The 23,654-nt window shown below is 39.3% G+C and overlaps 1 protein-coding gene across 9 annotated transcripts in view; it reads right to left on the bottom strand.

Annotated features, from left to right (window-relative positions):
• WDSUB1 (WD repeat, sterile alpha motif and U-box domain containing 1) overlaps positions 1-23,654 on the bottom strand; it is a 68,745-nt gene that overhangs the window by 28,379 nt on the left and 16,712 nt on the right. For 8 of the 9 annotated variants that reach the window (XM_033231398.1, XM_033231404.1, XM_033231406.1 and 5 more), the window contains 6 exons: positions 21,395-21,487; positions 10,911-11,004; positions 4,322-4,355; positions 2,412-2,452; positions 2,229-2,335; positions 646-825 (listed from right to left, as the gene is read on the bottom strand). In XM_033231398.1, the coding sequence (XP_033087289.1) occupies positions 646-825; positions 2,229-2,335; positions 2,412-2,452; positions 4,322-4,355; positions 10,911-11,004; positions 21,395-21,487 (549 nt within the window). The remainder of the gene's footprint in view (positions 1-645; positions 826-2,228; positions 2,336-2,411; positions 2,453-4,321; positions 4,356-10,910; positions 11,005-21,394; positions 21,488-23,654) is intronic. The other variant, XM_033231407.1, reaches the window with a different exon arrangement.

The following is a 23,654-nucleotide window of genomic DNA, read 5'->3' as shown; positions in this document are numbered from 1 at the left end:
GCACTTTGGAGGCCAAGGCGGGCGGATCACAAGGTCAGAAGATCGAGACCATCCTAGCTAACACGGTGAAACCCCGTGTCTACTAAAACATACAAAAAAATTAGCCAGGCATGGTGGCAGGCGCCTGTAGTCCCAGCTACTCGGGAGGCTGAGGCAGGAGAATGGTGTGAACCCAGGAGGCTGAGTTTGCAGTGAGCCAAGATCGCGCCACTGCACTCCAGCCTGGGCGACAGAGCTAGACTCCGTCTCAAAAAAATAAATAAATAAAATAAATAAAAATAAAAATAAAAATAAAAAACTTGTTTTTGGTAAAGATCTAGTACCCAGAATATATAAACAACTCTTACAAAGTCAACAATAAAAAGACAACCCCGTTTAAAAATGGGCAATGGATCTGAACAGACATTTTTCCAAAGAAGATACATAAATGGCCAATAAGCACTTGAAAGATGCCTGTCATTAAGTAAAAGAAAATCAAAACCACAATGAAACTCCACTTCACTGCTAGGATGGCCATAATCAAGAAGATGGGTCATTAGTGTAGTGCCAGAACATTAAGAAGAAACCATTAATGCAACAAAATCCAACTGCAGAGTAATTGGGTAAAAGTTGTTTTGAAGATTGCCTATCTTTCACTAAGCTTACCAATTTTCAAATCATCAGCCAGACTTTCTTTTGTAAGATTCAACAGTTCTTTTCCATCAATGTTATTCATCTTGAAAATACCAACGAGATCTTTTAAATCTTGTGCACAAAGCCATGTTGAGACATCCTCCTCTGACCAATCTTCAGTAAATTGCTTCAGCTGATCTTCTGTGCTCCTTGCTTAAAATAAACAGGTAAGTGAGATAACAAAAAAGTATTTCCTTTATAAACAATCTCACTTTGAATTAAAAGTAAACGAAATTTCCTTAAATCTGTGTTTTATAGCTGGGTACAGTGGCTCATGCCTATAATCCTAGCACTCAAGAGGCTGAGGTAGGAGGATCGCTTAAGTCAGGAGTTCAAGACCGGCCTGAGTAACATAGGGAGGCCCTATCTCCAAAAAAAAAACAAAAACAAAAAAAATTGTTTTACCACTTTAACTTCCTTTTGGAACATTTTCTTTTTCGTATCAGGAAAATAATTTTTTATTACATAAAATTCATACTAGCAAAGGTATTCTATTTGCTCCATCATCTCCGTATCAGCACCACTATTTGGTTAATTCTGACAGTGATAAAAATAAAACTCCTAAATTATGTGCCAGTGTTGCTTGATGCCAAAAATAAAACCAACAAAATACAATGATAATTTCTATTTTGTCCTGAGGCTATATTTACCTGAAAAATTAGTATGGAGTATAAACAAATAACTTACAAACCATGGGAGGTGTGGGACACATGAATGTGCACTGAAAGCATTTACCAACAGCTTTCACACAGCCCAGCCACTTCAACACTGGCTTCTCTAAAATTATTATTATTTTAGAGATGGGGTCTCACTCCCTTGCCTAGGCTGAAGTACAGTGGCATGTTCTCAGCTCACTGCAGCCTCGTGACCTCCTGGGCTCAGGTGATCCTTCCCACCTCATCATCCCAAGTAGCTGGGGCCACAGGTGCACATCCCCATGTGTGGCTAATTTTTGTCTTTTTTGTAGAGATGGTGTTTCATCATGTGGCCCAAGCTAATCTCAGACTCCTGGGCTCATGTAATCCACTCGCCTCAGCCTCCCAAAGTGCTGGGATTATAAGTGTGAGCCACCAAGCCAGGCCAAATTATTTTTAAATGACATTAAATTTGGATGCATACTTTCTATTGAGAAAAGCAATGTGAATAACCTGTCAAATGATTTACTAACTTTCTTTTTGTTTTTTTTTTTTTGTTTTTTTTTGAGATGGAGTTTCACTCTTGTCACCCAGGCTGGAGTGCAATGGCACGATCTCAGGTCACTGTAACCTCCGCCTCCCAGGTTCAAGTGATTCTCCTGCTTCAGCCTCCCGAGTAGCTGGGATTATAAGCATACGCCATCATGCTGAGCTACGTTTCTGTATTTTTAAGTAGAGACAGGGTTTCATCATGTTGGCCAGGCTGGTCTCGAATTTCTGATCTCAAGTGATATGCCCACCTTGGCTTCCCAAAGTGCTGAGATTACAGGTGTGAGCCACTATGCTTGGCCTGATTTACTAACTTTCTGACCCTAATGGTGAGTGGGGTTGAAATGAGTGAAAAATGATGTCCTTACTAACCTTGGCAAAGTGTTTCCAGGTCAAATTGCCAGATGTTCACTGTTTTGTCCATTGAACCAGTAGCAAGTAAAAGGGTATTAGGTGCAAAAGCACAAGTTGTGACATACCTAGTTAATAAAAACAACTATTATGCATCTTCTAATTTTAAAATTATATTAATACAAAGTGAGGTTAAGTTCAGACCTGGTGTGCTGAGTCAATGTGTAAAGTATATTCTCAGTATTCTGAAAAACAACAAAAACAGCTTTAAATTTACTCAGGTAAGAGTAAAGTTACTGATGAAGACTCATTTGACATAAATGGGTTGTATACTAAGTGAATATATTAATATTTATTAGTAACTAACATAAGATGAAACTTTACTCAATGAATAGTAGAAACGGCATCTGTAACAGCATTCTCAGGTACTTCACTTTTTGTCAATTATCAGCATTACTGTCTGCTAGCCATCTCCTTAGAAATTTTTAATACAGTAGACCCTTGGCATTTGCTTATCTGTTTGAACCACCTACTAATAGTAACCTAAACATCTATTACCTGAAATAATTCATATTTTTGGCTATGGCATTTGACTTGTACACATTGCAGGACCAGTGACTAGAAATTAGTCCCTTGGCCGGGTGCGGTGGCTCATACCTATAATCCCAGCACTTTGGGAGGCCAAGGCGGGTGGGCTACTTGAGCTCAGGAGTTCGAGACCAGCCTGGCCAACACGGTGAAACCCCATCTCTATTAAAAATATAAAATATCAGCTGGTATGGTGGCACGTGCCTGTAGTCCCAGCTAATTGGTAGGCTGAGGCAAGAGAATTGCTTGAACTCAGGAGGCGGAGGTTGCAGTGAGCTGAGATCGTGCCATTGCACTACAGCCTGGGCAACAGAGCAAGAGTCTGTCTCAAATAAATAAATAAATAGATAGATAGATAGATAGATAGATAGATAGATAGTCCCTTAGATTTTGAGTACACTAAGGTGGCCATCCAACATTTTAGGTGTACTTAAGTGGGACTCATACATATTTTACAGAGACAATTTAGTGTTACAATTGTTTTTGAGAATGTAAAATCTCATGAAATGTTCATGAGAAATACTAAACATCTACCTCACCTACCTTGAGTATTCTTTTCCATTTCCTGCCAGAACACTCAGTGACTTGAACTTCTGTGTGGAACACTAGCTTCGATCACTTGCTTAACTCGTTACCCTTTGATTACTTACATCTCCATTTATTTGCTGGCATAGCTACAGCCTAAATCCAATCATTTGGAGGCTCCACTCAACATTTACTTGTCTTGGACAATATTTTTTTCAACTACTTTATTTATTTTTGAGACAGAGTCCCACTCTGTTGCCCAGGCTGGAATGCAATGACACGATCTCGGCTCACTGCAACCTCCACCTCCGGGGTTCAAGCCATCCTCTCGCCTCAGACTCCCAAGTACTGGGACTACAGGGACGCACTACCACGGCCAGCTAAGTTTTTGTATTTTTGGTGGAGACGAGGTTTCACCATCCTGGCCAGGCTGGTCTTGAACTCCTGGACTCAAGCCATCTGCCTGCTTTGGCCTCCTGACATGCTGGGATTACAGATGTGAGCCACTGCACCCGGCCACAACTTGGTCTTTACTCACACATGGATCAGTCAAAAACTCCCATTTTCCAAGTCCATGATAACCTATTCTTTCTTATGCCACTCTCTAAATCCAGCCAGGACTCTAAAAATGGTAGGTCACTTTCAACCATATTCACAAAAAACCCTAGGGTAAACATTCATCCTTTGCTATTATGGAAGCCTGGTGTAAACGTTTAATAATTGATTATATGTGATGTTTTGAACACTGGTGCTCTTTAAATATGTATATTTTATGATCACATTTATAATCTATCCATCTTAAAATCATTACTGAAATATTAAGGGCTTGTTGCAGAACCAATATCTTACTTGCATAAACTATTTTAGCATTTGTGAAAATATATATGATCTTAGTCATACTAAACAGAAAAAATAACATACTTTTTCTACCACGCCTAACTTGAAGTTCAATAGTCTAATAAACATAACTTTCATAGATCACAAAATTTTTAAATACTTACAGTATCATATACTATGACAGACTTATCCACTGACCTTTAAAAGAAAAGAAATTATAGGTGAAAAGTTCTATAAAAACAAAGTACATTATTTACATAATTAGTATTTTTAAGTAACTTTAGTAACTTTTCTAGAAAAGATAGATATTAACATATATTTAGAATGCAATCCTTTTGTTCATATGTATGAAAACTTTAATTCAAAAAACTACATGTGGCCAGGCGCAGTGGCTCATGCCTGTAATCCCAGCACTTTGGGAGGCTGACTCGAGCGGATCATGAGGTCAGGAGTTTGAGACCAGCCTGGCCAACATGGTGAAACCCATTTCTACTAAAAATACAGAAAAAAATTATCCGGGCATGGTGGCATGCACCTGTAATCCCAGCTCCTCGGTAAGCTGAGACAAGAGGATGGCTTGAACCTGGGAGGTGGAGGTGGCAATGAGCCAAGATCATGCCATTGCACTCCAGCCTGGGTGGCAAAGTGAGACTCCATCTCAAAAAAAAAAAAAAAAAAAAAAGGCCATATATAAAATTCAGAAAATTATAAGCTTTATTAGAACAATGCCACTTTTTTCACTGTTTCTTTTTCCTCAAAAAGCTAATATGCAATAATCTATTGCTTTTAAATGAATTTAAAATATTTCAGAATATTCTCAATTGTATTTTCTAGTATTATAAATAAGTGATAGATGTAACCCATATAAGCAAAAGCTCTTTAGGGTAATAACTTTTAAGAGTGTCAAGGAATCTTACTTTTTTTTTTTTTTTTTTGAGACAGAGTCTTGCTCTGTCGCTCAGGCTGGAGTGCAGTGGCGCTATCTCGGCTCATTGCAATCTCTACCTCCTGGGTTCACGCCATTCTCCTGCCTCAGCCTCCCAAGTAGCTGCGACTACAGGCGCCCGCCACCATGCCCGGCTAGTTTTTTGTATTTTTAGTAGACACGGGGTTTCACTGTGTTAACCAGGATGGTCTTGATCTCCTCACCTCATGATCTGCCTGCCTCGGCCTCCCAAAGTGCTGGGATTACAGGCGTGAGCCACCACGCCCGGCCAAGGAATCTTACTTCTAAGAGTGTCAAGGAATCTTAAGACCAAAAACTATAAGAACCACTGACCTAAATCATGATTCAATTCTGCACTTCTCTATTCTGACCTATAACCGCATTCTGTTGTCCATTCACTTTTCATCTCTAGCCACTTATATTCATCTCTAGACACTAGTCTCCTATAGCTAGGCTTTGACTGTTAGAATTGCTTTAAAAGTTTCAGAAGTTCTCCTAAATTTAATATATAAGGTTTGAACAAGTTCTAACACCATCCTAGGTTCTCAGGGGTTTTTTGTTGTTGTTTGTTTTGAGTCAGGGTTTCACTCTGTTGCCTAGGCTGGAGTGTAGTGGCACGATCACGGCTCACTGCAGCCTCCACTGCCTGGGCTCAAGTGATCCTCTCACCTCAGCCTCCTGAGGAGCTAGGACCACAGGTGCACGCCACCATGCTCGGCTAACTTTTTATTACTTGTAGAGACCAGGTCTTCCTATGTTGCCCAGGCTGGTCTCAAATTCCTGGGTGCAAGTGATCCTCCTGCCTCAGCCTCCCAAAGTGGTGGGATTACAGGCATAAGCCACTACGCCCGGTCCATCCTAGGTTCTCTATTATCTCTACAACCTGTTTTTCCGGCCTCATTTCTCCTTATTTATTTGAATGTTTATCATACATTTTAATCTACTCAAGAATTTCCTGCCTCCTGGAATGCTCTTTCTGTTCCTCAATCTTCCCATATCTGCACAGAAATTCTATACTGCCTTTTCCAAGGCCACCCCAACTATGCCCTACACACCTTCCTTAGTACACCTCTTTTTTCTTTGTTTTTTTTTTTTTCTTTTAAAGAGACAAGTTCTCACTCTGTTGCCCAGGCTGGAGTGCAGTGGCATGACCATAGGTCACTGCAGCCTCAAACTCCTGGGCTCAGGGGATTCTCCTGCCTCAGCCTCCCAAGTAGCTGAGACTACAGGCACAAAACCCTATGCCCAGCTCATTTCTTTAATTTTTTTTTTTGGTAGGGACTGGGTCTCACTGTGTTGTCCAGACTGGTCTCAAACTCCTGGTCTCAAGTGATCCTTCTGCCTTGACCTCTCAAAGTGTTGGAATTAACAGGCATGAGCTACCACACCAGCCCTTAGTACACATTCTGACCTACAACCGCATTCTGCTGTTTATTCACTTTTCATCTCTAGCCACTTATATTCATATACAGCCACCTTTTATCCTACTCACTTTTTTTCAGTCTCCCTCTTTCCCATATGTATCCATTCTATCTTATCAATGACTTTTAGTCACAAATAGAATCTATCATTAATTGACCTGTTTGCATCTAAGTATGATTTAAATATGCCAGTCGATTCTTCTAAAAACTAAATGTTTATTAAGTTTATTAATTTACATTTCTCATTCATTTGCCTGTATTATTTGTCCAAATAAACTAAAAATATTCAGAAAAATATTTGAATGAGACCTTGAGTAACACCATATACCAAAAGCACTTGATAATGTAAACTTCCATTTATCCAGAATGACTAGGAAAGACACATTTCCATAAATATAATGTTAACTAAGACACACATATATACAACTGACAAAGAATTATACTGCTATAAAATGAACTTAAAACAATATTGAGTATCACTTAACACTTCCTCCATGACTCAGAGGGTAAGTACATGTCAGGGTCTTGCAGTGTTATTAGTTCATCACCATGAACATCAACTATTAAATAGAAAAGAGGGGACTTAAAATGTCTTCAAGAGCACAAACACTGTCTTATACTTCCTTTTCTATGCCCTATTCCAACTGGCAGAGAGCTGGGCACATAATCATTTTGTCAATTAACCTGCCCCTAACACAGCAGAGTTCAACTTTATTTGTTTAAACTTTCCAATGATTTAAATTCTAGGTCAAAAGACAATTACTATAAATACTTTCTGATGATGAATAATCTTCATCTTTAGAGATGAAAGAGCCACATCTACAATAACAACAACATAACTAGTAATTTGGCTGACTGTTTGGCAAGAATTGGAGCATATGGAAAAAAGAACCATCAGCCTTAGTCTAAACATTCTAAGTGGAGGTTAGGAGCCTAAATATCTTAACTGGAATGAAAGCTGCTATGAAGAGTCATAAATGTGGGTCAGAATACTATGACCTGTGAGATCAGACAGGAAAGTTTTAGAAAATCTAATGGCAAGGAGAAAATATACAAAAGTATTCAAAAGGAAAAGAGTATAAAGTAATTGAATCATGCAACTATGTTCCAGCCAATTGCCTAACAGAATAAAGCTCTGAAAAATAAAAGCCAAGGTTGAAAATTTCAACACAGAACTGGAAATCATAGAGTGACACCACTGAAAAAAATTGCCAAATAGAAATTCTAGGACCAGCCGGGCGCGGTGCCTCAAGCCTGTAATACCAGCACTTTGGGAGGCTGAGACGGGCTGATCACGAGGTCAGGAGATTGAGACCATCCTGACTAACACGCTGAAACCCCATCTCTATTAAAAAATACAAAAAACTAGCCGGGCGAGGTGGCGGGCGCCTGTAGTCCCAGCTACTCGGGAGGCTGAGGCAGGAGAATGGCGTGAACCCGAAAGGCGGAGCTTGCAGTGAGCTGAGATCCGGCCACTGCACTCCAGCCTGGGTGGCAGAGCCAGACTCCGTCTCAAAAAAAAAAAAAAAAAAAAGAAATACTAGGACCAAAAAATAAAATAAGCAAAATTAAGAATTCAATGGACCAGTTTAATATCATATTAGCTGAAGAAAGAATTAGGAAAGGGAAAACAATCCAGAATGAAGCACAGGAAACAGGAAAAAACAAACAAACAAACAAAAAACCAGAAGCATAAATACAAAAGAGAGAATAAAGTTTACAGTGAGAAGGTGTAATGTGCATTTAATTGGAATCCCAGAATTAGAGGACAGAAAGAAAGGAGCAGAGGCAATATTTGAAGAGATAATAAATAAGAATTTTCCAAAAGTGGTAAAATATCATTCCACAGATTTTTTTTTTTTTTTTTTTTTGAGATGGAGTCTTGCTCTGTCACCCAGGCTGGAGTACAGTGGTGTGATCTCAGCTCGCTGCAACCTCCGCCTCCTGGGTTCAAGCAATTCTACTGCCTCAGCCTCCTGAGTAGCTGGAATTACAGGTGCCCACCACCATGCCTGGCTAATTTTTGTATTTTTAGTAGAGATGAGGTTTCACCATGTTGGTCAGGCTGGTCTTGAACTCCTGAGCTCAAATGATATGCCCGCCTTGGCCTCCCAAAGTGCTGGGATTACAGGTATGAACCACTGTGCCCCGCCAAATGTCATTCCACAGATTTAAGAAGTTCAATGAATTCCAAGCAAACTAAATAGGAAATTCACACGCAGATACAAAGTGGATGTGCAAAAACCTCAAAACAGAAAATTTTATGAGCAGCCAGGGAAAAACACATGAATTACATCCAAAGGAACAACAATTAGAATGAAACTAACTTCTCTATAGCAATACACAACAATAATATATCCTAAAATGTGTTTGTTCCAACGAAGCAAGATTGGTTTAACATTTTAAAATCTTGTAATTCACTCCACTAAGAGAGTAACAGAGAAAAATTATATCATCTCAAAAGATGTAGGAAAAATCATCTGATGAAATACAATACCCTTGCATGATTAAAAAAACAACAACAAAAGCTCTTGTAAACTAAAAGGAATAGAATAATAAAGCTTATCTCCCAAAATTGATCATATTATATAATGAAAGCTTTTCCTGTGCAGTGAGGAATCAGACAATAAGGCCTGTTATCACTGCTTTTATTATCCTGGTAGCATCAACAGTTCAGTAAGGCACAGAAGATACCAAAGATAGAAGGATTAGAAAGGAAGGAACAAAACTATCATTATCCACAAATGATCTGATTTCGTATATATATCATCCATAATAAGAAATTTTCTAGATAAGTCCAATTTATTTCCATTATATATTTCCTTATATTGGCCACTTCTTTTATATACTAACAACAAGTGCCTAGAAAGAAGGCTAATAAAAGATGAGAACTTCTACATAGAAGACAATTATTGAAATTCAAAGATAAATGAAGAAATATGCAATATTCTCAGATTACAAGACCAATATCATAAAGATGTCAATTCTCCCCAAATTCATCAGACTCTATATAATCCCAATTAAAACCCAAACAGGTTTGTGTGTGTGGAGACAGGAATTGGGGCAATTTAACAAGTTGATTCTAAAATTTACATGAAAATGTCAATAGCTAGGAATAGATAAAATATAAAGCCTGGGAAAGACAGAATGATATTAGAGCAAGGACAGAAACAGAACAAAGCAGCAGGTTAAGAAACAGAATCACAAATATATTGTCAGTGATTTCTGACAAAGGAGTACAACAAAATGGAGGAGAAAAGTGGTCTTTTTAATACATAGTACTAGGACAACTGGATATTCACGTAGAAAGGAATAAAATGGAATTCCTACTGTACATGATACACATAAATCAATTGTGTGAAAGGCAAAACAACGAAGGTCTTAGAAGATAATACAGGAAAATATCTTCATGACCTCAGAACATAAAGCAGCTGACTACACTAAAATTATTAACTGTGAAAAGGCAAATCTAGAGGGTGGGAAAAGATATTTACAACTAGCAACAAATGGCTCAAATATAAAAATACACACAAACACACACATATACATATATAACAACAAATCAATAAGAAAAAAACCCAGGAAAAAAAATGGACTGGAGAAATGAACAGGCACTTCATAGAAGAGAAAATACATACGGCTAATAAACTTCTAAAAAGGTTCCAACCACTTTGTTCTGGGGAAACGCAAATTAAAACCATAGTAAGGCAACACTACACACTCATCAGAACGGCTAAAATGTTAACAACTCACAATACCAAGTATAGACTAGGACACAAAACAACACTGCTACAGAAGTAGCAATTGTTCAGCCACTTGGAAACTGTTTGCTATCTGCCAAGGGTGAAAATGCACATATTCTATGACTCAGCAAGGCCATTCCTATGTATTTATCTTACAGAAATGCATGAACATGTGTACCAGGACATACAATAGATTCATCGAATTATTATTGTAATGCTCTCAAACCAGAAACAATCATATAACCATTAACATTAAAATGAACTATTATATATATTATAATGTATCCACGCCATAGAATATTACACAGCAATGAAAATCAATGGGCCACAGCTCCAGGCAATAATATGAATTAATGTCACAAGTGTAATGTTGGGTACAGGAAGCCCGACAAAATAATTCATATTGCATAATTTGTTGTAGGCCAGTTTTAAAGAAAACAGGAGTAGTGCATATGATCTAACATGTTGTCACCAAAAAGGGGCACTTGGAAGGGGAGGGCTTCGGGGTCAGAACCAGCAATGTTCTATTTCTTGTCCTTTGCGGTGGTTCATCAAGCTATTCTTTGAGGTTTCACGTACTTTTCCGTATGTGTGTTTGATCTCATATAAAAATGGTTTAGGAAAATTAAACCAACTAGCTTACCCTGAGACTAGCATCTGCCCATCATGGGAAAAAGCACAAGCCAGAACAGGAGCACAGTGCCCACTCATTGCACTTTTATATTTTAATTCAAAACCTGCAAATAACAAGGTAACAGAGATTAGAAAGGTGACCATGCTTAGAACTGATTTTTAAGTCAATGTCATTTCACTTGTTTATTCAACAAATAATCTTTGAGTGCCTAAAGGACACAAAAATTAAAAACCCTCATGCAGTTCAGATATCTATAAAGAAATAATCGGGATGCAGTGTGATTAACTGGTTGCTGTTGACTAAAGAAAAAAGTAAGTTTTTAAAGAATTCAAGTAGTTTTACTCAGAAGTCTTTCTGAGGACTATAGACTAAGGCCTATGGCCTGGGAACTACAGGGCAGTCTGTGAGACCACTCGAAAGTGGTGCTTCAGCCTGCTTATATACAGGTGGTAGAGGCTTAGTACGTGCAAAATCACATCAAACAGAGGTTACATTAAAGCAGAATCACATCAAGGTCTGGGTGTAAGAGTCCATCTGGTTATAGATTACTAAAGTGTATTCGGTTACAGATTGCAGAAACGTGATCACTAACCCCACCAGACGTTATCTCAGGTAAGAAAAGGTAAGGCTGGGCTCGTTTATCTTTTAAGGAATGTAGTGACTCAGGCAAGAGACATGAGGGACTCTGTGCTCTCCTCTGTTTTGTCTTCAAGGCATTCTTCCGGAGAGCTGCACGTTGTCACAGAGTCGGGGGTTTTGTGAAATTATGCTGGCAAGCAGAAAGGAGCAAACATGGCTTCTCCTGTTTGTCACTCTGTCTCACATTTCAAAAGCTCAGTAATGGATTTTAAAAAGCAGCTCGGATTAGGAACAGCTCCAGTCTCCAACTCCCAGCGCGAGCGACACAGAAGACCGGTGATTTCTGCATTTTCAACTGAGGTACTGGGGTCATCTCACTGGGGAGTGCCGGACAATCGGTGCTGGTCAGCTGCTGCAGCCTGACCAGCCAGAGCTGAAGCAGGGCGAGGCATCGCCTCACCTGGGAAGCGCAAGGGGGAAGGGAATCCCTTTTCCTAGCCAGGGGAACTGAGACACACAACACCTGGAAAATCGGGTAATTCCCACCCCAATACTGCGCTTTAAGCAAACGGGCACACCCGGAGATTATAACCACACCTGGCCGGGAGGGAACCACGGCCACGGAGCCTCCCTCATTGCTAGCACAGCACTCTGCGATCTAACCGAAACAGCAGCAGCGAGGCTGGGGTAGGTGTGCCCGCCATTACTGAGGCTTAAGTAGGTAAACAAAGCCGCTGGGAAGCTCGAACTGGGTGGAGCTCACAGCAGCTCAAGGAAACCTGCCTGTCTCTGTAGACTCCACCTCTGGGGACAGGGCACAGCTAAACAACAAAAGGGGAAGCAGCAGAGGCCTGTGCAGACGCGAACGACTCTGTCTGACAGCTTTGAAGAGAGCAGTGGATCTCCCAACACGGAGGCTGAGATCTGAGAACAGACAGACTGCCTGCTCAAGTGGGTCCCTGACCCCTGAGTAGCCTAACTGGGAGACATCCCCCACTAGGGGCAGTCTGACACCCCACACCTCACAGGGTGGAGTACACCCCTGAGAGGAAGCTTCCAAAGTAAGAATCAGACAGGTACACTTGCTGTTCAGCAATATTCTATCTTCTGCAACCTCTGCTGCTGATACCCAGGCAAACAGGGTCTGGAGTGGATCTCAAGCAATCTCCAACAGATCTGCAGCTGAGGGTCCTGACTATTAGAAGGAAAACTATCAAAGAGGAAAGACACCTATACCAAAACCCCATCAGTACGTCACCATCATCAAAGACCAGAGGAAGATAAAACCACAAAGATGGGGAAGAAGCAGGGCAGAAAAGCTGGAAATTCAAAAAATAAGAGCGCATCTCCCCCTGCAAAGGAGCGCAGCTCATTGCCAGCAATGGATCGAAGCTGGTCAGAGAATGACTTTGACGAAATGAGAGAAGAAGACTTCAGTCCATCAAATTTCTGAGAGCTAAAGGAGGAATTACATACCCAGCGCAAAGAAACTAAAAATCTTGAAAAAAGAGTGGAAGAATTGATAGCTAGAATAATTAATGCAGAGAAGGTCACAAATGAAATGACAGAGATGAAAACCATGACACGAGAAATATGTGACAAATCCACAAGCTTCAGTAACCGACTCGATCAACTGGAAGAAAGAGTATCAGCAATTGAGGATCAAATGAATGAAATGAAGCGAGAAGAGAAACCAAAAGAAAAAAGAAGAAAAAGAAATGAACAAAGCCTGCAAGAAGTATGGGATTATGTAAAAAGACCAAATCTCCGTCTGATTGGGGTGCCTGAAAGTGAGAAGGAAAATGGAACCAAGTTGGAAAACACTCTGCAGGATATCATCCAGGAGAACTTCCCCAACCTAGTAGGGCAGGCCAACATTCAAATTCAGGAAATACAGAGAACACCACAAAGATACTCCTCCAGAAGAGCAACTCCAAGACACATAATTGCCAGATTCACCAAAGTTGAAATGAAGGAAAAAATCTTTTTTTTTTTTTTTTGAAGCGGAGTCTCGCTCTGTCGCCCGGACTGGAGTGCAGTGGCCGGATCTCAGCTCACTGCAAGCTCCGCCTCCCGGGCTCACGCCATTCTCCTGCCTCAGCCTCCCGAGTAGCTGGGACTACAGGCGCCCGCCACCTCGCCCGGCTAGTTTTTGTATTTTTAGTAGAGACGGGGTTTCACTGTGTTAGCCAGGATGGTCTCGATCTCCTGACCTCGTGATCCGCCCGTCTCGGCCTCCCAAAGTGCTGGGATTACAGGCTTGAGCCACCGCGCCCGGCCGGAAAAAATCTTAAGGGCAGCCAGAGAGAAAGGTCGGGTTACCCACAAAGGGAAGCCCATCAGACTAACAGCAGACCTCTCGGCAGAAACTCTACAAGCCAGAAGAGAGTGGGGGCCAATATTCAACATTCTTGAAGAAAACAATTTTAAACTCAGAATTTTGTATCCAGCCAAACTAACTTTCATAAGTGAAGGAGAAATAAAATCCTTTACAGATAAGCAAATGCTTAGAGATTTTGTCACCACCAGGCCTGCCTTACAAGAGACCCTGAAGGAAGCCCTAAACATGGAAAGGAACAACTGGTACCAGCCATTGCAAAAACATGCCAAAATGTAAAGACCATCAAGGCTAGGAAAAAACTGCATCAACTAACGAGCAAAATAACCAGTTAATATCATAATGGCAGGATCAAGTTCACACATCACAATATTAACCTTAAATGTTAATGGACTAAATGCTCCAATTAAACGACACAGACTGGAAAACTGGATAAAGAGTCAAGACCCATCAGTCTGCTGTATTCAGGAGACCCATCTCACATGCAGAGACATGCCTAGGCTCAAAATAAAGGGATGGAGGACGATCTACCAAGCAAATGGAGAACAAAAAAAAGCAGGGGTTGCAATCCTAGTCTCTGATAAAATAGACTTTAAACCATCAAAGATCAAAGAGACAAAGAAGGATATTACATAATGGTAAAGGGATCAATTCAACAGGAAGAGCTAACTCTCCTAAATATATATGCACCCAATACAGGAGCACCCAAATTCATAAAGCAAGTCCTTAGAGACTTACAAAGAGACTTAGACTCCCATACAATAATAATGGGAGACTTCAACACTCCACTGTCAACATTAGACAGATCTACGAGACAGAAAGTTAACAAGGATATCCAGGAATTGAACTCATCTCTGCACCAAGCGGACCTAATAGACATCTATAGAACTCTCCACCCCAAATCAACAGAATATACATTCTTCTCAGCACCACATCGCACTTATTCCAAAATTGACCACATCATTGGAAGTAAAGCACTCCTCAGCACATGTAAAAGAACAGAAATTATAACAAACTGTCTCTCAGACCACAGTGCAATCAAACTAGAACTCAGGACTAAGAAACTCAATCAAAACCGCTCAACTACATGGAAACTGAACAACCTGCTCCTGAATGACTACTGGGTACATAACGAAATGAAGGCAGAAATAAACATGTTCTTTGAAACCAATGAGAACAAAGATACAACATACCAGAATCTCTGGGACACATTTAAAGCAGTGTGTAGAGGGAAATTTATAGCACTAAATGCCCACAAGAGAAAGCTGGAAAGATCTAAAATTGACACTCTAACATCACAATTAAAAGAACTGGAGAAGCAAGAGCAAACACATTCAAAAGCTAGTAGAAGGCAAGAAATAACTAAGATCAGAGCAGAACTGAAGGAGATAGAGACACAAAAAACCCTCCAAAAAAATCAATGAATCCAGGAGTTGGTTTTTTGAAAAAATCAACAAAATTGACAGACCACTAGCAAGACTAATAAAGAAGAAAAGAGAGAAGAATCAAATAGATGCAATAAAAAATGATAAAGGGGATATCACCACGGACCCCACAGAAATACAAACTGCCATCAGAGAATACTATAAACACCTCTACGCAAATCAACTAGAAAATCTAGAAGAAATGGATAATTTCCTGGACACTTGCACTCTTCCAAGACTAAACCAGGAAGAAGCTGAATCCCTGAATAGACCAATAGCAGGCTCTGAAAGTGAGGCAATTATTAATAGCCTACCAACCAAAAAAAGTCCAGGACCAGATGGATTCACAGCTGAATTCTACCAGAGGTACAAGGAGGAGCTGGTACCATTCCTTCTGAAACTATTCCAATCAATAGAAAAAGAGGGAATCCTCCCTAACTCATTTTATGAGGCCAACATCATCCTAATACCAAAGCCTGGCAGAGACACAACAAAAAAAGAGAATTTTAGACCAATATCCCTGATGAACATCGATGCAAAAATCCTCAATAAAATACTGATAAACCGGATTCAGCAGCACATCAAAAAGCTTATCCACCATGATCAAGTGGACTTCATCCCTGGGATGCAAGGCTGGTTAAACACTCGCAAATCAATAAACGTAATCCAGCATATAAACAGAACCAAAGACAAGAACCACATGATTATCTCAATAGATACAGAAAAGGCTTTTGACAAAATTCAACAGCCCTTCATGCTAAAAACGCTCAATAAATTCGGTATTGATGGAATGTACCTCAAAATAATAAGAGCGATTTATGACAAACCCACAGCCAATATCATACTGAATGGGCAAAAACTGGAAAAATTCCCTTTGAAAACTGGCACAAGACAGGGATGCCCTCTCTCACCACTCCTATTCAACATAGTGTTGGAAGTTCTGGCTAGGGCAATCAGGCAAGAGAAAGAAATCAAGGGTATCCAGTTAGGAAAAGAAGAAGTCAAATTGTCCCTGTTTGCAGATGACATGATTGTATATTTAGAAAACCCCATTGTCTCAGCCCAAAATCTCCTTCAGCTGATAAGCAACTTCAGCAAAGTCTCAGGATACAAAATTAATGTGCAAAAATCACAAGCATTCTTATACACCAGTAACAGACAAACAGAGAGCCAAATCAGGAATGAACTTTCATTCACAATTGCTTCAAAGAGAATAAAATACCTAGGAATCCAACTTACAAGGGATGTCAAGGACCTCTTCAAGGAGAACTACAAACCACTGCTCAGTGAAATCAAAGAGGACACTAACAAATGGAAGAACATACCATGCTCACGGATAGGAAGAATCAATATCGTGAAAATGGCCATACTGCCCAAAGTTATTTATAGATTCAATGCTATCCCCATCAAGCTACCAATGAGTTTCTTCACAGAATTGGAAAAAACGGCTTTAAAGTTCATATGGAACCAAAAAAGAGCCCGCATTGCCAAGACAATCCTAAGTCATAAGAACAAAGCTGGAGGCATCACGCTACCTGACTTCAAACTATACTACAAGGCTACAGTAACCAAAACAGCATGGTAGTGGTACCAAAACAGAGATATAGACCAATGGAACAGAACAGAGTCCTCAGAAATAATACCACACATCTACAGCCATCTGATCTTTGACAAAGCTGAGAGAAACAAGAAATGGGGAAAGGATTTCCTATTTAATAAATGGGGCTGGGAAAACTGGCTAGCCATAAGTAGAAAGCTGAAACTGGATCCTTTCCTTACTCCTTATACGAAAATTAATTCAAGATGGATTAGAGACTTAAATGTTAGACCTAACACCATAAAAACCCTAGCTAACACGGTGAAACCCCGTCTCTACTAAAAATACAAAAAACTAGCCGGGCGCGGTGGTGGGCGCCTGTAGTCCCAGCTACTCGGAGGCTGAGGCGGGAGAATGGCGGGAACCCGGGGGCGGAGCTTGCAGTGAGCAGAGATCGCGCCACTGCACTCCAGCCTGGGCGACACAGCGAGACTCTGCTCTCAAAAAAAAAAAAAAAAAAAAAAACCCTAGAAGAAAACCTAGGTAGTACCATTCAGGACATAGGCATGGGCAAGGACTTCATGACTAAAACACCAAAAGCAACGGCAGCAAAAGCCAAAATTGACAAATGGGATCTAATTAAACTAAAGAGCTTCTGCACAGCAAAAGAAACTACCATCAGAGTGAACAGGCAACCTACAGAATGGGAGAAAATTTTTGCAATCTACTCATCTGACAAAGGGCTAATATCCAGAATCTACAAAGAACTCAAACAAATTTACAAGAAAAAAGCAAACAACCCCATCGAAAAGTGGGCAAAGGATATGAACACACATTTCTCAAAAGAAGACATTCATACAGCCAACAGACACATGAAAAAATGCTCATCATCACTGGCCATCAGAGAAATGCAAATCAAAACCACAATGAGATTCCATCTCACACCAGTTAGAATGGCAATCATTAAAAAATCAGGAAACAACAGGTGTTGGAGAGGTTGTGGAGAAATAGGAACACTTTTACACTGTTAGTGGGATTGTAAACTAGTTCAACCATTATGGAAAACAGTATGGCGATTCCTCAAGGATCTAGAACTAGATGTATCATATGACTCAGCCATCCCACTACTGGGTATATACCCAAAGGATTAGAAATCATGCTGCTATAAAGACACATGCACACGTATGTTTACTGCGGCACTATTCACAATACCAAAGACTTGGAATCAACCCAAATGTCCATCTGTGACAGACTGGATTAAGAAAATGTGGCACATATACACCATGGAATATTATGCAGCCATAAAAAAGGATGAGTTTGCATCCTTTGTAGGGACATGGATGCAGCTGGAAACCATCATTCTCAGCAAACTATCACAAGAACAGAAAACCAAACACCGCATGTTCTCACTCATAGGTGGGAACTGAACAATGACATCACTTGGACTCGGGAAGGGGAACATCACACATCGGGGCCTATCATGGGGAGGGGGGCGGGGGGAGGGATTGCATTGGGAGTTATACCTGATATAAATGATGAATTGATGGGTGCTGACGAGTTGATGGGTGCAGCACACCAACATGGCACAAGTATACATATGTAACAAACCTGCACGTTATGCACATGTACCCTAGAACTTAAAGTATAATAAAAAAAAAAAAAAGCAGCTCAACAAAGGCTAGATGGGGTAATTTCATAACTACCAAAATTTTTAGACGTTTAAACTATACCACAATTTTGGTGTCTGATAAAAACAAAATACGCCAATTGCACAAAAGACTTTAAAAAATGCTTATAATTTTTTAAATCTGGCACTTAAAAATATTTTGTCATCCTGTAAATAATCAATGGTAATTTACACATCTTGTAATTCCAATATTATCTTTATAACACTCCTACAAAGTATAAAAAAGGGTATATTCCCTTTTATGCTTTTAGAATTACTAAACATAAATATCACAACTATTTTAAAAGTATACTAAGGGAATTCAATACATTTTGGTGACAACCTATAAAAATAAATAATAAGAAATTGGCAGGGGTTGGGGGAAAGGAAAAGGAAATACACAAGGGAAATTTATAACTACATCAAACACAATAAAACCTTTTTTGAAGTGTTAAATGTCTTTTAGTGAGGATAACAAGCATTTAACTAAAGAAAAAGGTCATCAGAGTAAGTAAAAGTTTCAAGCTCAAAACAGGAAAAAAAAATATTTTTATCTGGGAAAGCAGAGACACACACTAAAGGCACCATGCTAGAAATACAAGTGCTAGAAATACAATGACGAACTTCAAAAGGCTTTCATTCTAACTGGGAACAGAGCAATAAGTAGGCATGATTAATCAAACAAAGCAAACATATTAAGGTGCAAACCAAATTAAGACTACAAAACTTTAATACAACCATAAGAATAGGTTATGTCCTCAAGTATAAGACCCATATGTCTCTCTACTCCTCCCTACAAATAAGCAAATAAGGTACAAATGGTGATAAATGCTTTACAAAAAGGTTTTATTATTATTTTTTTTTTTCAGAGGGTCTCCTTCTGTCACCCAGGCTGCAGTGCAGTGGTGCAGTCTCGGCTCACTGCAACCTCCACCTCCTGGGTTCAAGTGATTCTCCTGCCTCAGCCTCCCAAGAAGCTGGAACTATAGCTGTGCACCACCACACCTGGCTAATTTTTGTAGTTTTGTCGAGACAGGGTTTCACCACATTGGCCAGGCTGGTATGGAACTCCTGACCTCAAGTGATCCCCCTGCCTCAGCCTCCCAAGTGCTGGGATTACAGGCGTGAGTCACCATGCCCAGCCTTATGAAAAGGTTTTAACTGCATGTTTATAAACTGTCATGAATGTTTTTGTTAAAAAGTCAGTGTCAACATATTTTCCAGTAAACATGTGAAAGGCTTTACTTTTGAACAATTATCAAAGGAACATATTTATTTCCTGATAAAAGGTTCTTCTCTATACACTATACACTAGGATAATTATGAACAAGAAAAATGTAGTTTGTCATTTAACTGAAGTGTACTAGGTAACAAATAATAATATTTTGAGGCTCCTGAATCAATCAAGATGACCACAATATTTCAGATTCTCATGAAAATGTCAATGAAGGAATAAAGACAGAAATGTACACTGGTAAAGAGAGTGGGAAGAGGGGCATCAGCAAACCAGACACTAAATCAACTTTGGGAAGGCAGAAAGCACATTAAGTAATGAAGTATAAAAGAATAACAGCCCAGTGTACAAAGAGACGGGGGTACAGCCAAGAAAGTTATTCTGTCCCAGGAAACACCCCAAGACTGGCCAAGTGCAGTGGCTCACGCCTGTAATTCCAGCATTTTGGGAGGCCAAGGTGGGAGGATTATTTGAGGCCAGGAGTTCGAGACCATCCTGAGAAACAAACTGAGACACTGTCTCTATAAAAAATTTAAAAATTAGCCAGGGCAAGACCAGGGAGAGGAGGTGGAAAGGGTAGGAAGAAAATACCTCAAGGTTCCAGAATATCAATAGCCAGGAAAAAGGAAAATCAGAATGACACAGACATAGACCTGAAAAGAGAAAAATTGACTGACTGTATACAGATCATTTGGCATCTACCTCCAATCTCTCCCCAGCTTCACTCTTAGTATGCTGCACAAAAGCCAAGCATTATCCCCGGTGATACCTTTCAAACAAACAACTGCCTGGGAAGCCCTAGGGTGACACAGTATCTACTCCCCAAGTCCCCAGTCCCTCACCCAGAAGGGCCAATTACCCACCTCCTCATCCTAGAGGGAAGCCAGCACTAACAAACCACCCCTGTGCACAGAGCTTCTAAACATTATTGTCTAATTCTTAAATGCAAACAGAATACTAAGCAAAAAGGGGACTCGACTGCAAACAAAGCTCAGAAAACAGGAGGGAACTTAAAAACAAAGCAAAAACTCCTAAAAGACATCCTGAGAGTTTTGAGAGTTTACCTTTATAACGGACACTATGAAAAGGAAACAAAGAAGATGGTGAGCTTTCAGAATCTGAAAATACGATTAACGAGATAAAAGATTCAAAAAAAGGTTAAGAGAAAAAGCAGAGAAATTTTTCCCTAAAGTATAAGAAAAGAGAGAGGAATGTCGGGGAGAAAAAAGAGAATCAATTCAGGAGGCCCAACATTCAATTAATGGAAGTTGTAAAAAGAGAGAAGGATGAAAGAAATAACATAACAGAATACTTTATTCCAAAACTGCACAAAGTAAGCTTCCTGACTGAATAGTACAATGGAAGGAAAAAGACCCACACGCTAACAAAAAGCAGTACCTACAGTGAATAAATAAAAAATATAGTGGTATAAACAATGTTTACAGAAACTGTGAAAACCACCAAAGGAGTTGAAATCAAGTGCAAAGTGGTCCCCTCTGGTGAGCAGAAATGTGCATGGCAGTAGCATGGGTGAGGTCATGATCAGCAATGAGCATCTGATTTTTCAATCATGTGTATTACTTTGATTAAAAGTTTCTTAAACTATATTTTTGTACTTATTTTTAGATACTCAGGGTACCTTAAGTAAAAAGATTAAACAGAAATTTTATCCAGACCACAAATAATTTTAGAGAAGTGCTACTTAGCATACATACCTAAGATATGGGTAAAAGAAACAATCCAAATTTTGACTTGGCAATCCTGACCACATGATGCCAATCGAAAAAACTGAAGACCTTGTTCTCCATCTACAATTTGTTAAAAATAAATACAGAGAATTTGTAAAACACTGAAATCCCCCTAAAATTTCCATTTCTTAAACTGAGATCTATTAATTCTACTCATTTAAACCATGTTCACAAGCTATTAGTTAACTTATACCATTTAACAAAATGTTGATTAAAGAATTTCTTTTAAACAAGGTACTATATAGGATTATTAGTCCTCAAGTTGCTACAATAAAACACCTTTCATTTACATTCCTCAAAGAATAGAACTCAAGGCTGCAAGAACCAATACTGAGCCACTAAATAGAGCATCCTGTAACCCAATTTTAGAGTCTGTGACGCTAGCATTGATGGGAAAAATTAGGAAGAAATGTCAGTTACTTTGACAGTGTTAAATGTTTAATCATCCCCAACCTTTTTTTAAGGTCATAGCAATTTCTTCCTTTTTTTTTTTTTTTTTTTTTTTTTTTGAGACAGAGTCTCACTCTGATGCCCAGGCTGGAGTGCAATGGTGCGATCTCAGCTCACCGCAACTTCCGCCTCCCAGGTTCAAGCAATTCTCCTGCCTTAGCCTCCCAAGTAGCTGAGATTACAGGCATACGCCACCACGCCTAGCTAATTTTTGTATTTTTAGTAGAGATGGGGTTTCACCATGTTGGCCAGGCTGGTCTTGAACTCCTGACCTCATGATCCGCCTGCCTCAGCCTCCCAAAGTGCTAGGATTACAGGCATGAGCCACAGCACCGGCCTAAGGTCTTATCAATTTCTTAAAAGCCTGGTCTGTTGTTCACATGGAAAAATGGGAATTTTTTTCCATTTGATTTAATCAAGCCAAAAGCTGGAATTATAGAAATCAAAAATAACATCAATTCACTCCATTTGGTTGAAAATATTACATTACTGAGGGAAAGTAATCAGTTAAATGGTGTCCCAGAAGCGCTACTACTTTACACTTACTTCATTTTAGTGTATCATTATATATCTACTAGATTAAGTTCCTAAACAATTTTGGATAATGTAAATATTTATATCATCAATGCAATTTTACACAAGTGGTACCTAATTATCACATGTAGTTTCATCAAGTAAGTTTTGGCATTCATAAGCAGTAAAGCACAATTCAGAAACAGGCTGGGCATGGTGGCTGAAGCCTATAATCCTAGCACTTCGAGAGGCTGACACCAAGAGTTTGAGACTAGGCTGGGGAATATGGTAAGACCCTGTCTCTACAAAAAATTTTGTTACATTAGCCGGGTGTGGTGGCACACATCTGTAGTTGTAGCTACCTAGGAGGCCGAGGCAGGGGATCCCCTTAAGCCCAGAAGTTTGAGGCTGCAATGAGCTATGATCACATCACTGCACTCCAGCCTGGATGACAGAGCAAGACCCTGTCACCAAAACAGAAATCTAATATCCATCTTGAGATTGCACTCTGGCTTACCAAATATTCAGTATATAAAATTTAACAAATGTATACACCTGGGCATGTAAATTTTTTCTATGGACTCTGCCTCTCTGAAAGTACAAACACTTTACTAACGAACAACGAATTAAATTCCATTTCACTGAAAGTTTTTCTAACTCCATGGGACTTCCATATTTCAATAGCATTTTCGTTTTTTCTGTAGCATAGGTTTACCCAAAATGTATCCTTTCTAAGAGAGATCTTGAGGGATACAAGCAATTCCTGATAATTACTGTCTTTTTAAGGCAAACCATTTTATTCAATAAACGGCTGAGAGCAAAATATTTCTGTATTAGACCTAATTACCAAACCTATTTTTTTCATCGTTTCTTAACTAAATAGATCCTTTGAAGTTAATTCTAAAGTTCTTTAAGTAGTGAAAATTCAGCTAAGACAATGGAAAATTACATAGCTTAAAAATGTACTTATGTTCAGTATCTAAATATAATATTTAGAAACATACTTTTCTTCAGGAAAAATATTTAAATTATAATAACCTAATAACCCACACTTTATCATTTAAAAACTGGAGAGAAATGATTATTTACTCTCAGGTGCAAACAGGATTATTTTTCCTTATTTCAGCAAAATGTCACAAGATGAGTTAATATGTCATAAGTATTTACAGATAATAACAAATACCAAATTAAACAAATTTAAATTATACACTTTGTCTTCTAAATACAGTTGTTCCCACAAATTCCTACAATAATCACTTTAAAG

Source organism: Trachypithecus francoisi, unplaced genomic scaffold (assembly GCF_009764315.1).
Source record: "Trachypithecus francoisi isolate TF-2019V2 unplaced genomic scaffold, Tfra_2.0 Lachesis_group13, whole genome shotgun sequence".
Taxonomy (NCBI): Eukaryota; Metazoa; Chordata; class Mammalia; order Primates; family Cercopithecidae; genus Trachypithecus; species Trachypithecus francoisi.
Note: the sequence above shows the minus strand (reverse complement) of the source record. Positions and strands in the feature narration are given on the sequence as shown.